A 15,423-nucleotide genomic window follows, 5' to 3' on the forward strand; every position below is an offset into this window, starting at 1 on the left:
ATTTCAAGTAGTGTTTCTTCTTATGAAACTTCTCATTGAAATTCAGTGGAATTGTTCTTTCTGTCCCATTTCATCTCCGGAGCACAATGAGCAATTCCAAATTTTCTGAGAGAACCAGTGACTAAGAAGATTGTGAAAAGGAAAAGATGTGATACAATAGGTGCTCATATGCTAGTATTCACATCTGGACTATCATCTGAAATGCAAAGGAAAGAATAGCCGTGAAGATGACAGAGTAACTCCAATGAAACTGAATCCTCACTCCAGATTCATAATAAATGGCAGCCTCATAGGCTGCCATCTATGGGGTCGCACAGAGTCGGACACAACTGAAGCGACTTAGCAGCAGCAGCAGCAGGCTTGACTTAATGTGAAAGTGTTAGTCGCTCAGTCATGTCTGACTCTTTGTAACCTCATGGACTATAGCCCGCCAGGCTCCTCTGTCCATGGAATTCTCCAGGCAAGAATACTGGAGTGGGATGCCATTCTCTTCTCCAGGGGATCTTCCAACCCAGGGATCAAACCTGGATCTCCTGCATTGCAGGCAGATCCTTTACCATCTGAGCCACCAGGGAAGCCCAGGCTTGACTTAAGACTTGCTCATATATTATGACCTAAAAGGAAACAAATCTACCTTGTTCTTTTCTTTTTATGAGCAGTGGTTTAGTAACTTGGGAAGAGAGGGGTTGTAGAAAGGGCAAATGTAAGGAGTGTTTTAACTTATGAAAACCAACTATGATTACTGTTACTCTTAATTTCATTAAAATACTGTTGAAAGTTGAGGCCTTATTCAGTGCAAGATAGTGTAACTCTTGTGTCCCCAGTTCTACAATTTCACAGTTTTTGAGCTTTTCTTAAATAGGACAGATGAGATTAGTCTCTGCTTGTATTTGGTAGGGTAAAACAGCAGAGAAAGGAAATTCATTATACCTACAACAAAAAAAGGAATGGTTCCATGAACTTAAAATAGTAAGAACTCTTAAAAAATTTGCCTTGCCTTGATTGCGCTATAGAGACTATCCTTGCAGGTCTGTGTTTAACTTAGCTTTAAACTCTACAAGCTGCTGTTACAGTGATAATACAGGATAAAATGAAGAAAAAGAAAACTTGGCATCAAAACATTACAAATGATATATTTAATGTTCTATAATAATAACTGTGAGTCTTGACATCCTTTATTGTCAAAAATATTTAAAATTACTTCTAGTTTTTTGGTTGGTATTTGCTGCCTTATATACAGTCTAACTCTAGAATCTCCCATTTACTTCTGATTGGCCAATTACTTTCTCTTTAAAGCATTTTTCAAAGACTTATTTTCTAATCCCCCTTGTATTAATATGCAAATATATTTCGAATACATGTGTTTGAATTTTTTAATATTGGTTTTATTTTTTCTAATGTTGAAAATGAAAGAAAAATTGGTTTAAATGTACATAAATGGGGAAACCAGAATTGAAAAAGACACACGTACCCATGTTCACTGCAGCACTATTTTCAAGAGCTAGGACATGGGAGCAACCTCGATGTCCATCCACAGAATAAGTTGTGGTATATATACACAGTGGAATATTACTCAGCTATAAAAAGCAACACATTTGAGTCAGTTCTCATGAGGTGGATGAACCTAGAGCCTACTATATGAGTAAAATAAGTCAGATAAATACTGTATATTAACAAATATATTTGGAAGAAAGACGGTACTGATGATCCTACGTGCAGGGCAGCAAAGGAGACACAGACATGAAGAACAGACTTTTGGACTCAGTGGGAGGAGAGGGTGGGATGAGTTGAAAGAATAGCATTGAAACATATTCATTACCAGGTGTAAAACATAGCCTGTGCAAGTTTGATGTATGATGCAGGGCACCCAAAGCTGGTGCTCTTTGACAACCTGGAGGGACAGGGTGGGAAGGGATGTGAGAGAAGGGCCAATTTATGTTGATGTATGGCAAAAACCATCACAATATTGTAAAGCAGTTATCCTCCAATTAAAATAAATAAATTTTTTTTAAAAAAAGAAATGGAAACGTCCATAATGCCACCATGAATAGAAGTATAAAGCTGAATACCCTAAAAGTACTCTGTGGATTGGAGCATTTTCAGCGGAATCTGACTTTATCTCTCTGTCCCTGCAGAGTCCACGTCAGACGCACAGACAAAGTGGGAACAGAAGCAGCCTTCCATCCCATTGAGGAATACATGGTGCATGTTGAAGAACATTTTCAGCTTCTTGCTCGCAGAATGCAAGTGGATAAAAAAAGAGTTTATTTGGCCACAGATGACCCTTCTTTATTAAAGGAGGCAAAAACAAAGTAAGTTAGATAAACTAATGATTCTACAGCGGACCATCTCTTTTCAGTCAAAATGAATCCTTAATTTCCCATGACTGGTGATTCTTGTTACATTGAATGTTATTACTGATTATTGGGGGTTTTAAATTCAAACAACTGTGTGCTCGTGCAACTGTTGTTATGGTCAAAGCGGTCAAAGCATATTTGTGGTGCCAGCAAGGTGTAGACTTCATTCTGCAACCCCTTCTCTTGACTTCTAGGCAGCAGGTATCTCATCATATACTCTCACGACCTTTGTGTGCTTGGAAGGCAGAGGGCAAGCTTTCTGGTGTCTCTTGTAAGGACGCTCATTCCATCATGAGGGCTCCACACTAAGGATTTCCCAAAGGCCCCATTTCCAAATATTATCACACTGGGAGTTAGGGCTTACACATATGAATTCTGAGGGTACACAAACATTCAGTCCATAACACTAATCAGTTCACAAGACTGTTAAATATGAAACACACAATGTACTTGTCCTTTTGCTCTTACAGTCCTCACTAAGAACCGAAGGCAGCTGAAACCATGTGTAAGATACAAGTTTTCACCTTGTAAAAACTTCTGGAATTTGGAGATTATATTTTTTTAAAAGACAGAGAATCAAAAGAGGAGTTTGATCGGTGAAAGAATAAGGACTGCTAGCTTGTACTGAGCAACACCATTGTTACTGAGCCCAGCCCCTATATTTCAGGCACTGTGCTAGGTGCTGGGGGGTCCATGATACACGAGACACTCTCTGCTCTCAAGGAATTCCTCGTAGGGGAATGGACAGTGTGAGCTTTTGTTGTTGGTCAGTCACTGAGTCGTGTCCAACTCTTTGTGACCCTGTGGACTGCAGCACGCCAGGCTTCCCCATCCTTCACTGTCTCCCAGAGTTTGCTCAGATTCATGCCCATTGAGTTGGTGATACCATCCAGCTGTCTCATCCTCTGTCATCCCCTTCTCCTCCTACCCTCAATGTTTCCTAGCATGAAGGTCTTTTCCAATGAGTTGGCTCTTTGCATCAGGTGGCCAAAGTATTGGACCTTCAGCTTCAGCATCAGTCCTTCCAATGAATAATCAAGGTTGATTTCCTTTAAGATTGACTGGTTTGGTTTCCTTGCAATTCAGTAATACCATCTAGTCCAGAAATCATCCCTGAACCCTTGACTAAGTGTTCCTCCCCTAAGTGCATTTATCTTAATATTTAGCACTTGCTTATTTCTGGTTCCCTCACATTATAAGCACTTTGAAACTATACCTAGTTCTAGTAAGTGTTCAGTAGGTACTGAGTTATGTTCATTTCAGTCCACTCAGTTTGAAAACATTTTATTAGCAGTCAGTCATTTGACCTATTTGACTTTTAATTAATTTCTCAATCCTTTTTATGTCACAAAGAAAAACAAATGTTGGGAAGAAAAACAAATCTGGAATGAATACTATAATGCAAGTATTTATCCAAATCACTGGATAATCCTTTAAACCCTATTTCTACCTTGTAAGAATGCAAATTACCTGATATAAACTGCTTTTTCTTTAAGGCTCCCTCTATGCAGACACACACACTCTCTGTCTCTCTCTCACACATATACACACGTACAAACCAAAAGGCCAAGAAATTCATTAGCCAAATAGAAGCCAAGTTATGTATTATACTTATAATTCTTATATAAGAGTTAGGGATTAAATGAAGATTTGGACACAAAACAAGAAAAAAGTTCCACAGATACTATTCCAGTTTGATATGCAGATCTATTAGAAACAAAGAGAAATAGTTCATCGTAGTCCTTCATTTTAAAATACCTGACTGAATTTGTACCTTAGTGGAAAAAAACATTAAAATATTACTTTATTTACTCTTTTACTTGTTCTTGAATACATCATAAGTTTTCCCCTTGATTAACAAAGTAGTTCATGCTCATTAGAAAATATGGAGTTGATGAGTATACAAATAAGGAAAAAATTTTATTCATAATCTCATTACTCAGTGGTAACAACTATTTAAATATCAACATATTTCCTTCAGATATTTATATAGTTATACATTTTAATGGTTGATCATATTCTATATGATTTGAACTCTTCTTTTTCTTAATATAGCAATCGATCCCTTTTCACAGGTTGCTAAAAAAAAAGCCATTGTCAGTCTTTTTTTTTTTTCAGTGATTAAATATCCAGTGAATAGAAATACCATTGCTTACTTGACCATTCTCCTACTATTTGACAGGTTATTTCCAGTGCAGTGAGGTGTGCCTAAAATTATCCATATTATTTCCTTAATCTGGAGTATTTAGATAAAAGAATATGAACATGTTACAGCTGTAATCCATAGCACAGCATGATATTCTTACACCAAGCAATCCTTATAATACAGTTGGCAGTAGTATCTACTTGGACTGTGGGAATAGAAAAACTTGATTTTTTTTTTTTGGTCAGTAGCTAGTAGTAACTCCTCTCCCCGTGGTAGTTCAGGCAGCATTTTCCTCCATATTCCTGTTATAAATATAGCAATTGCATTTTATGCATATTTACTCCTCTTTGGAAATCCTTTGGCTTTTCTGTGTCTCACCTTCATTATTTTACTTCAGTGTTTTTTTTCCACTTTGAATTAACTCTGCTTTTGACCTCTCATGACTGGTTTTGATCCTAAACAAATCATAAAACTGCTGTTATTGTTTCAGGAAACCAAAAACATGAATTAATTTCTCAACAAGGTATATAGTATCCAAGGTGATTATAAGACTTTTCTGCTTCAAGAGGGTGAAGAGATGGAGAATTAAACTTAAGTGATGCATAGGATTCATACAGAGAAGAAACCTTTTTTCTGAGTAACTTACTCTTTGTAAAAGGGGTCAAGATTAGTTTGTGTCTGTGACTCCAGTAGTTAATGCTTTGTTGCTTAGTATTACACCTCAGGTTTCTCTTTCGTTCGCGAGATTTTAGCACCAGCATCCCAGTGACCATGACAGCTATTGGTAACATGGAGATCTCCTCAGGTAATTCAGTATTAAGAGTGTTTAAATTAAGAGTGTTAAATCTTTGGCAGTCAAAGAAATAAGAACTGTCAAAATTGTCTGTCCAATATTGTATTCTGAGATAATGGAGATTGAGCGTAGGAGTGGAGCAGGAGAAAAAAACAAGCCATTAAAAATCTCTCAGATTAAATATTTACATATTTATTTTGCTCTTTATGAAAAATGCTAGATGAGCTCTTCCTAAAATTAAGTTTATTTAAATGAATAGAAGCCAGAGAAATCTGTTAAAATGGTTTTCTAAAGCATTTGGTTGCCATATCCAATGAAGAATCATCCATAGTGGTAAATGTCTTCACCATTTTAATCTAACTACATACAATTTGCTAGACACAGTTACAGGGCATTCAGTTCAGTTCAGTTCAGTCGCTCAGTCATGTCTGACTTTGCATTGCAAAATCATGGACTGCAGCATGCCAGGCTTCCCTGTCTATCACCAGCTCCCAGAGCTTGCTCAGACTCTTGTCCATCAAGTCAGTGATGCCATCCAACCATCTCATCCTCTGATGTCCCCTTCTCCTCCTTCCCAGCATCAAGATCTTTTCCAATGAGTCAGTTCTTTGCATCAGGTGGCCAAAGTATTGGAGTTTCAGCTTCAGCATCAGTCCTTCCAATGAATATTCAGGACTGATTTCCTTTAGGATGGACTGGTTGGATCTCCTTGCAGTCCAAGGGACTCTCAAGAGTCTTCTCCAACACCACAGTTCAAAAGGATCAGTTCTTTGGTGCTCAGCTTTCTTTATAGTCCAACTCTCACATCCATATATGACTACTGGAATAACCATAGCTTTGACCAGATGGACCTTTGTCGGCAAAGTAATGTCTATACTTTTTAATATGCTGTCTAAGTTTGTATAGCTTTTCTTCCAAGGAGTAAGCGTCTTTTAATTTCATGGCTGCAATCACCATCTACAGTGATTTTGGAGCCCAAGAAAATAAAATCTGTCACTGTTTCCATTGTTTCCCCATCTGTTTGCCATGAAGTGATGGGACCAGGTGCCATGATCTTCGTTTTTTGAATGTTGAGTTTTAAACCAACTTTTTCACTCTCCTCTTTCACTTGCATCAAGAGGCTCTTTAGTTCCTCTTCACTTTCTGCCATAAGGGTGGTGTCATCTGCATATCTGAGGTTATTGATATTTCTCCCAGAAATCTTGATTCCAGCTTGTGCCTTCATCCAGCCTGGCATTTCTCACATTAGGAATACACAAAGAAACCAAAAATAATATGTGGCTTCTCCTCTCAAGGAGTATCTAGCTGATAGGCAGTATACATGTAACCATTAATCACAGTGTCATCATATATCAGTACTTGTCCTGAAGGAGTTGTATGCTAGGTAGTGAAGTCAAGAGGAGTCTTTCCCTCAGTCTGAAGAAAGATTTCACAAAAGAAAATTTGATGCTATTTTTAATTTCAAGTTAGTTCTTTGTGGGTGATATAAAAAATAAATTTTTACAACATGGAGGAAGAAATGATGCTTTTTAAAATCATTGCCAGTCTCTGCAGCCTTACAGTGGAAGACCTCCTCTGCTGCATACTTGTGGGCATAAGACGGAAAGAAGCATGTTTGTGTGGAGTTTTCCTTGCTCATTGTTGAAAGTACAGAATCTCCTTCCTTCATTATTTCCATTGTTTGTGTTTTTTTCAACACTCAGTATCTTTCATCAAGCTCTTTTGCATATAGAGATAAGGCCTGAGGAACTTAGGTGCCCTTTTGGTTTGGTGCCAGAAAGAGGCCTTTAAGTTCGGAAGGGCATAATGTTAGTGTCACTTCTCAGTAAAAGGATCACTCTGTTTGTTCCACTGAGTACTCATACCACACTGACAGAGTTAGTCTTTACTCTAGGATACAACCTGTGCTGGTGTGTTTTAACCCATTTCCCTCCTCCTTCACCCTCCAGCCTTCATATTTATTTGTTTCTGTTTTAGCCCCATGCCTGGATATATGCATCTTCACAGGAATCACATTAAAAGTCTCTTTGGTTGTTTTCTTTATAGAACAAACGTGACATTTCCTTCATCTCCCTGATTCAGAGCTGGGAGGGCAAAATGTCAAAAATAATGAGGCCAAATGGATCTGATCACTGAATACCAGTCTGAAACAGTGCTCAGAGACTTTTTCTTCACAGTCATTATTAGAGGCAGTGAGAGAAAGCTCCTTGGAGGCTGTGGAATGAAGAGAAATCTGAAGCAGCTGTTAGGGAATTAGGAAAACGTCCCAGTCGTGGGTAGCACTCACTGTTCATGTGTTTATCCACATGACTATGTGGAGTTCTAGATGCTGTGATGCAAAGGAAAATAAGGCATAGTTCTAACCTTTGGGAAATACTGTGTGGGAAAAGCCACCTAAAGTGGCACTTGCTGTCTCAGGGCTTATGAATAGAAAGTGTTGTTAGTTCAACAAATATTTATTGATCTTCTGTTACATTCTAGATTCACTTTTAGGTGCTGAGAATAACAGAGTAAACAGAGCAGAAGAAATACCTCTCTTTTTATAGAGTTTACATTCTAATTAGGGATGATGGAGGTGGGAATGAATGCAGACAGTAAACAGTTGTTATTTAGTTGCTAAGTCATGTCTGACTCTTCTGTGACCCCATGGGCTGTACCCTGCCAGCCTCCCCTGTCCGTGGGATTCTCCAGGCAAAAATACTGGAGTGGGTTACCATTTCCTTCTCCAAGGGATCTTCCTGACCCAGGGATTGAACCCAGATCTCCTGCTTAACAGGCAGGTTCTTTACCACTGAGCCACCAGGGAAGCCCAAAATAAACAGTAAATAAATATTATGTCGAGTGATAAGAGCCATGGAGAAAAATTAAGCAAGTAGAAGGGTTAAGGTTTGCCAAACTCCTCACTAAGAGCTAGCATTTGAGCAGAGATACATGGAGGAAGTAAGAGATAAAACCAAGTGGATGTCTGAGGAAAGAATGTTTGACAGTCACAGCTAGTTGATTAGCTAAATTTATTGAGCATTTACTGTATACCAGGTACTCTTCTAAGCCGTTTACAGTGCTTAATTTAATTATTAAAAATTATATAAAGGAAGTACAATGATTATCCCTTTTGCATGTAACTTCCCAAAGTTGACAACTTAACTCTGATCTATCACATGTACTGAGAAAATTTATTCACTCTATACTGAAATATAATTAAACCTCTGATTCAGAGTAGAATTATTTGAACGTATGGTAGATTTTTAAAAGACATCCTGTTTCAATATTTTTAACACATATCCTCTCAGGACTACCACAATATTAGTTGGTGAACATCTACATGGAATTTACTAACATAAATTTATTAGAATGGTTTCTTTGTCACCATTATTTGTTAAGATGGTGCTAATGGGGATTAGGGCTTCACCAGTAACTCGGCAGTAAAGAATCCATGTGCAATTCCTGAGACACGGAATTGATCCCTGGGAAGATCCCTGGGTTGGGAAGATCCCTTGGAGGAGGAAATGGCTATCCACTCCAGTATTCTTGCCTGGGAAATCCATGGACAGAGGAACCTGGCGGACTACAGTCCCTGGGGTTGCAAAGAGTCGGACACGACTGAAGCGACTGAGCATGCATGCGTGCCAGACCTACATATGGAAGTTAAAGGAGACAAGTCTGAAATACCACAAATTCTAAACTAAAAATTTAAGTGAGATTTAATCATGAGATATATATTCTAAAGGAAAAGCTCAGTGACCAAATTTGAAAGCAGGTTGGAGCCTCCTAGAGAGGCAGAAGGCAATTGGGACTCCCCCTGATGATACAGACCCTGGCCACAGGCAGTGGGGAGCTCATTCTACCACAGAGCCCCTGGTGCTAGCAAGCTCCATTTTCGAGTCCTCCTTCTAGCCTATTAGCACTGGGGGCTTATGTGCCCACTAGGTGATTGCCTCCAGTACTGGGATCCCCAGGCCCCAAAGCCAGCTGTGCTGGGACCTAGCACTTCCCACCAACAAGACCAGACCAGCCTTAGGACCTGCGCACCTGCAATCAGGAGCACCAGAACCCAGCCCCATCCAGCAGCCGGCTGGCACCAGCCCTAAGATTCCCCAGACCATGTAGCCAGCTGTGTCAGGACCCAGACCCACCCACCAGCCGCTAGCAGCCCCCACATAAGGCAGGACATGACAGCCAGCCAAGCTGAGAGCTAGCCCTCCCTCCCAGCCTGCCCACAGTAGTTGGCCCCACCACAACAGAAGTGCCCCCTCAGCCCACATACAACCTCTGTTGACCAGAGCGGGGAGTATGTAGCTGGACCCCATAGGACATCTCCTACATAAGCTACTTCACCAAGAACAGAAAACATAACCGGCCTGTCTAATATATAGAAATAAACACAAAGAATTAAGCAAAAATGAGGTGACAAATAATGTGCTTCAAACAAAAGAACAAACCCCAAAAGAACTAAGCAAAGTGTAGATGAGCAATCTATCCATAACAACACAACAGAAATCAAAGGATCAAAAGAGATTACTGCAAACAACTATATGTGAATAAATGGACAACCTGGAAGAAATGGATAAATTCCTAGAAATTTACGGTTTTCCAAGACTAAATTAGGAAGAAATAGAAAATATGAATAAATCAATTACCAGGAATGGAACTGAATCAAGATTAATCAAAAAGCTTCCAACAAACAAAAGTCCAGGACCAGATGGCCCCATGGGTGAATTTTATGAAATATTTAAAGAAGAATTAATGCCTGTACTTCCAAAAAATTGAAGAAAGAAGACTTCTGAATTCATTCTACAAGGCAAAGGTCACCCTGATTCAAAAACCAGACGAAGATGCCACAAAAATTGAAACTTACAGACCAATATCATTGATAAGATACAAAAATCATTAACAGAATGTTAGCAAGCTGAATCCAACGATATATTAAAAGGATCATACACCATGATCATGTGGATATGAGGACAGTTCAATATTTGCAAATCGATCAGTGCAACACACCACATTAACAAAACAAAGGATGAAAGTCATATGATCATCTCAATAGGTGCAGAAAAAGCATTTGGCAAAATTCTACATTTATTTATAATAAAACTCTAAGTGAATGTAGAAGAAATGTACCTCAGCATAACAAAGGCTGTAATATATGACAGTCCCCCAGCTAGCGTAATACTCAGCAGTGAAAAGCTGAAAGTTTTTCTTCTAAGATCAGGAAGAAGACAAAGATGGCCACTCTTACCACTTTTATTCAACGTAGTGTTGAATGTCCTAGCCACAGCAAAATGTTAAGACATTGTATCCCTAGAGTTTTCATCACAAGGAAAAAATTTTTTTTTCCTTTTTAAAAAATGTTGTCTCTTTAGGAGATGAGGGATAGTGACTGAACTCATTGTGGTAACCATTCTGTGACGTGTGTAAGTCAGTTCATTGTGCCTTACACTTATACGGTACTGTATGTCAATTATATATCAATAAAACTGGAAGAAAAAGACAATGTATAAATTACACTTTTAAAAAGATGAAAAAGATAGTTTAAGGATAAAAGTGGGAGAGGAATGCATAAAATGAAAATGTGTCGATGTGAAAAAAAATGAAAGCAGGTTGAAAAAGCGCTTCAAGGTCACTCGTTACAAAGAAAGAGCTTTCTATTTTCAATTATTTCATGAACTGAAAGGGACGTTCTGATGCATATGTGTCCTTTATATGACATGCCAATAACTTTTAACATAAAGGACACCCCAGAATGGTTTCTGCCCCATCAGTGGATTCAAAGATGCTTTGTCAGCTACTCTATTGAGTGCCAGAGTTAAAGCTCTCCTTACTGTTGGAAAAAGAGGCACGCCTATGTAAAGGAAGTCCACCTCCTGTTGGTAGGATACTACTTCCTGATAGAATTCTATAATTTCAGTGATTTTGTTTCTTTTTCCAGGTACCCCCATTATGAATTTATTAGTGATAACTCTATCTCTTGGTCAGCTGGACTACACAATCGATACACAGAAAATTCACTCCGAGGTGTGATCCTGGATATACACTTTCTCTCCCAGGCAGACTTCCTGGTGTGTACGTTCTCATCCCAGGTAAGCATTTTTAAATGGTCAGTACTCTGTGGTTATATTAGGTCAGGGAGTTCTTGGATCTTTTTTAAAAATGCTAGTTATCATGATTCAAGTGCAATGTTTTAATATTGGGAAATGATCTCTTTTATGAAAAGATGAAAAGATTCCAGAAAGCATAGCTTTTTGATTCCGTTGAACATTTAGTTGTTTGCAAGCAGTTGTTGAATACATCTCTAATGAAGCCAGCTACTGGGGTTGTTATAAAGTGTTTGGCTTATTCACAGCATTTAACAGAAACAGCAATAAGTTTACTTCATACTTTCTGATTTTGCATACAATCAATACGTAACTAGAATCCATCCATTTCTACACGTCAGTGCACTGATACTGAGACTTAAATGCTCAGCATTTTGACTCAGCAATTTGACTCATTGCTTTGTAGAAAATAAGAAAGAGGAAATATAATTCCTCTTCAAGTCCTTTTACATTTCTACCTAGCAAGAAATAGTACAATATATTTAAGCAATACCATATTATAATCATTCTTTAACTATTACAGAAAAACTATATGTTATTGGTTTGGTGTATGTTTTTATGAGTGTCCAATCAGCCTTATTTGCCCAGTGGAATATCAACATAGAAATATTTGTTGTGTATTTTATTCAGCTCTCTTATTTATGTGCATATTACTGGTTAGTTTATTCAACAAGCTATTAAATGGTTGTTTGTGCTCAGATCTATGCTGGGGTAGAGGGGATTTCATGGGATTGAAGATACAGATCTTAGCCTGGTCCGAAATCTAGTGAGCAAACTATTCACATGAAATAACTAGAGAATAATTACCAAGAAATATAAAGCATGTAAGATAAATATATGCCTAAAAGCTTGAAGAAGCAGAGAAAAGAAAATGTGAAAAGGAAAGTCACATCATTTACATGGGGATATACTGCAGAGAAGTATAAAGAAAATAACAAGTTTTTTATTATGTGACAATGTACTTTCTCACAATGGTGTGGTGTTATGATTGTTGGAAAGATACTTACCCCAACAAAGGCTGTATGAGTTCCTTCGGTGTGGAATAAGACTACAACTTAAGACCCAAAGACAGCTACCCAGAACAGGAGTCACAAAGCAGCAGTCCTCATCAGAAGGGAAACATGAAGGCATCCATAGCGGATACTTCTCCCTAAGTGGGGTTAGGATCCTATCATTGAAAGGTCCCTTTTCTGTTCTTATGGGAGGTAGGGGGAAGAGTTGTAACTACCTAGTCCCTCTAAACTGCTTTTGATAATCTGGCTGTGTGCCTGTGTGATCAACAGGTGCAAGTAACACATTTTCAAATGGTTGTTGTTAGAGCAATTGAATCAAGAATTTCCAGATGCACCATCTCCCCCTTAGGCATAAATTTTAGGCCTAAAGTCTGTTCCTTCAGCCCAGGGTTTCTCAACCTGGCACGATTGACTTTGGGGGCTGGATAAGTTGTTGTGGGCCCTTGTATTGTGCGCTACAGCATGGTTAGCAGCATCCGTGGCCAGTAGGCCCTCATCTCAAGTTGTAACAGTCAACAGTGTTTCCAGACCATTGCCAAATATCCCAGGTTGGGGAAGTGGGAGGGCAAAATCGTCCTTGTGAGAACCACTGCTCTAACTATAAAGCTCTAGAATTAAACAAAGGGCTTTCCAGGTGGCTCAGTGGTAAAAGAATCCACCTGCCGATGCAGGAGACGCCAGTTCAATACCTGGATCGGAAAGACCCCCCTGAAAGAAGAAATGGCAACCTTCTTCAGTATTTTTGCCTAGATAACCCCATGGACAGAGGAGTTGATCTTTGCCTACATAATCCCATGGGGTCGCAAAGAGTCGAACACACTGAGCCACTGAACACATACACACACACTCAAAATTAAATATAAGCATGTCTAAACATTGGCAGATCTTACATGTAGGTAGACAGTGAGACTTACAAGTGCTCTGTGTTTTGCTTCCTTTCTTCCAGCTCTCTTTAATTAGGCCATTAGGCTCATTCTGGAAAGAAAAAAAAATTTTTTTTTTCCTTTTCAGTGATGTGCTGTAGAATTTTTGATCCTTATAGCCTCACAACTCTTTTGACCCAGAAGTCAGGAGTTCTGTCACTTCATGATAATGGAAACCTGTCCAGATTTGAAGAACATATTGTTCATACTTCTTTGTTCTGTTTTATGCATAATATTAACCTCAGTGTGTTCTTCAGACCCCAGATCCAGAAAGACAGTTTATATGAAGACAGAGTGCTGAGAGGTCTGATTGTGTCCAAAGGAATAAGATTCGTGATTATATATTGTATTGTTCGTTAAAACTCTTGGCAAGTCAAAGTTCATCCAAAAGAACTCTCCTAATTTGAACCAATATTTTGTGTCCCAAAATAGATTTGAATATCTCAGACATTTTATGTTAGGGTTCAGAATAAAAGTTTAATAGTAAAAATACCTTATATTTATATAATGAGTAGCAGTTTGCTAAATGTGATCATCTCCTTTCTTGATGACTAATGGGTCTAGCGTTTGATATTGTGGAATAATTCCACACTTGGGGATAAACCTTTGAGCTTACTTGCACTTCAGTATTTTTTGAAAATATTTTTAGTATAAAGGCATTTGATACAGTTTAATATTTTTATGATGTGAGTGAAGTTGGTTGCTGGCTCATAGTTTCCTTGCCATAAATCAAAATTGGGATTTTTTTGAAAAATGCCCCCAAAATGTGAAGTTGGTTGCTGGCTCATAGTTTCCTTGCCATAAATCAAAATCGGGATTTTTTAAAAAAATGCCCCCAAAATGTCTCAACAACAGCAGCAGTGGAGTTTGAGAAAAACTCACTGATGGTATAAGTGTCGAGCTTTTAACTTCATAAGGCAGGGAATAAGAATGAAGCATTGTAGGTTCTGGGGTCACTCTACCTGGGTTTTAAATCCAACTTTGACCATTTAGTGACTGTGGCATTTGAACAAATTACTTAGACTATCACTGACTTTTTTTTCCCCTCTCTATAAAAATAGTAATAATAATACCTACTGCATAAAGTTTTTGTGAGGATTAAAGAGTTATTATAGATAAAAAGCACAGAGAATAGTACTGAGCAATATATTAAATGCAACGTTAGCTGCTATTATTTATATAGGAATAGGTATAGGACTATCTTTGCCTGTTAGACTCTACAGTATTTATTTGAGCAGCTCTTTTTCACATGGCCCCATTTCAGACTATATGTTCTCACATTTTAGAAGGAACATGAAACATGCTATTCAAGGACACCGTTACCTCTACTTATGGTCACAGGTGATGTGTAGGGTCCACACAGTCATTGTGTGCATTGACGCATGTAACGTTCTTCATAAAGAAGAACAAACAGTAACATTCACCATATTAATTTCTATGCCAAGGTACCGTCTTAACTTTCTTTAGCTCATTGAAGGACAGCATCACCATATAATGAATTTAAAAAAAAAAAAAAACTCTTCATTCCCAAAGGGTGAGTGATACGTAACAGTATTTGCTGTAGCAAATGTAGGTAAACTTGCATATAGTTTTAACTTTAGGGAAATTAATCTGCAGGCTTTCTTATATATGCCACAGGCATGCTAGAAAGTGGGAAGGGGGACAAGAAAATAAAACAATGAGAACCAAATCTAAGCCCAGAATAAAACATGGACAACCAACTTTCAAATTTTCCTTGATGATAATCTCATTTCAAGAAATGGTGAGAAGGAATAAAAGTTTAGACTCTTCTTCATAATGCTTTGGCAATCCTACAGTTTCAGTCATGTAAACTTTCTGTCTCCTGTATACTACTACCCTTTAGAGCGTTTATGCTATATAACAAGTGAGTTTATCTGTTGACAGTGTGCTATTGTAGAAAATCCTGGAAGAATAAAATGCATTGTTGGAGGGAAATTGCAAGGCCTGGTTGAAGTTTGAGAAACTATAGGCAGAAATGTCATATCTCCTTAATCAGGATTCTTTATAAGGTTTTGGATCCATTCTTCTCAGCCTGAGGGCTTCTAAAGATCCTTGGTTTTATATCCACAAATAAGGTC

At 38.2% G+C, this 15,423-nt stretch overlaps 1 protein-coding gene across 23 annotated transcripts in view; it reads left to right on the forward strand.

Annotated features, from left to right (window-relative positions):
- FUT8 (fucosyltransferase 8) overlaps positions 1 to 15,423 on the forward strand; it is a 332,165-nt gene that overhangs the window by 307,928 nt on the left and 8,814 nt on the right. For all 23 annotated transcript variants that reach the window (XM_070797716.1, XM_070797721.1, XM_070797729.1 and 20 more), the window contains 2 exons: positions 2,136 to 2,312; positions 11,223 to 11,373. In XM_070797716.1, the coding sequence (XP_070653817.1) occupies positions 2,136 to 2,312; positions 11,223 to 11,373 (328 nt within the window). The remainder of the gene's footprint in view (positions 1 to 2,135; positions 2,313 to 11,222; positions 11,374 to 15,423) is intronic.

Source organism: Bos indicus, chromosome 10 (genome assembly GCF_029378745.1).
Source record: "Bos indicus isolate NIAB-ARS_2022 breed Sahiwal x Tharparkar chromosome 10, NIAB-ARS_B.indTharparkar_mat_pri_1.0, whole genome shotgun sequence".
NCBI classification, from domain to species: Eukaryota; Metazoa; Chordata; class Mammalia; order Artiodactyla; family Bovidae; genus Bos; species Bos indicus.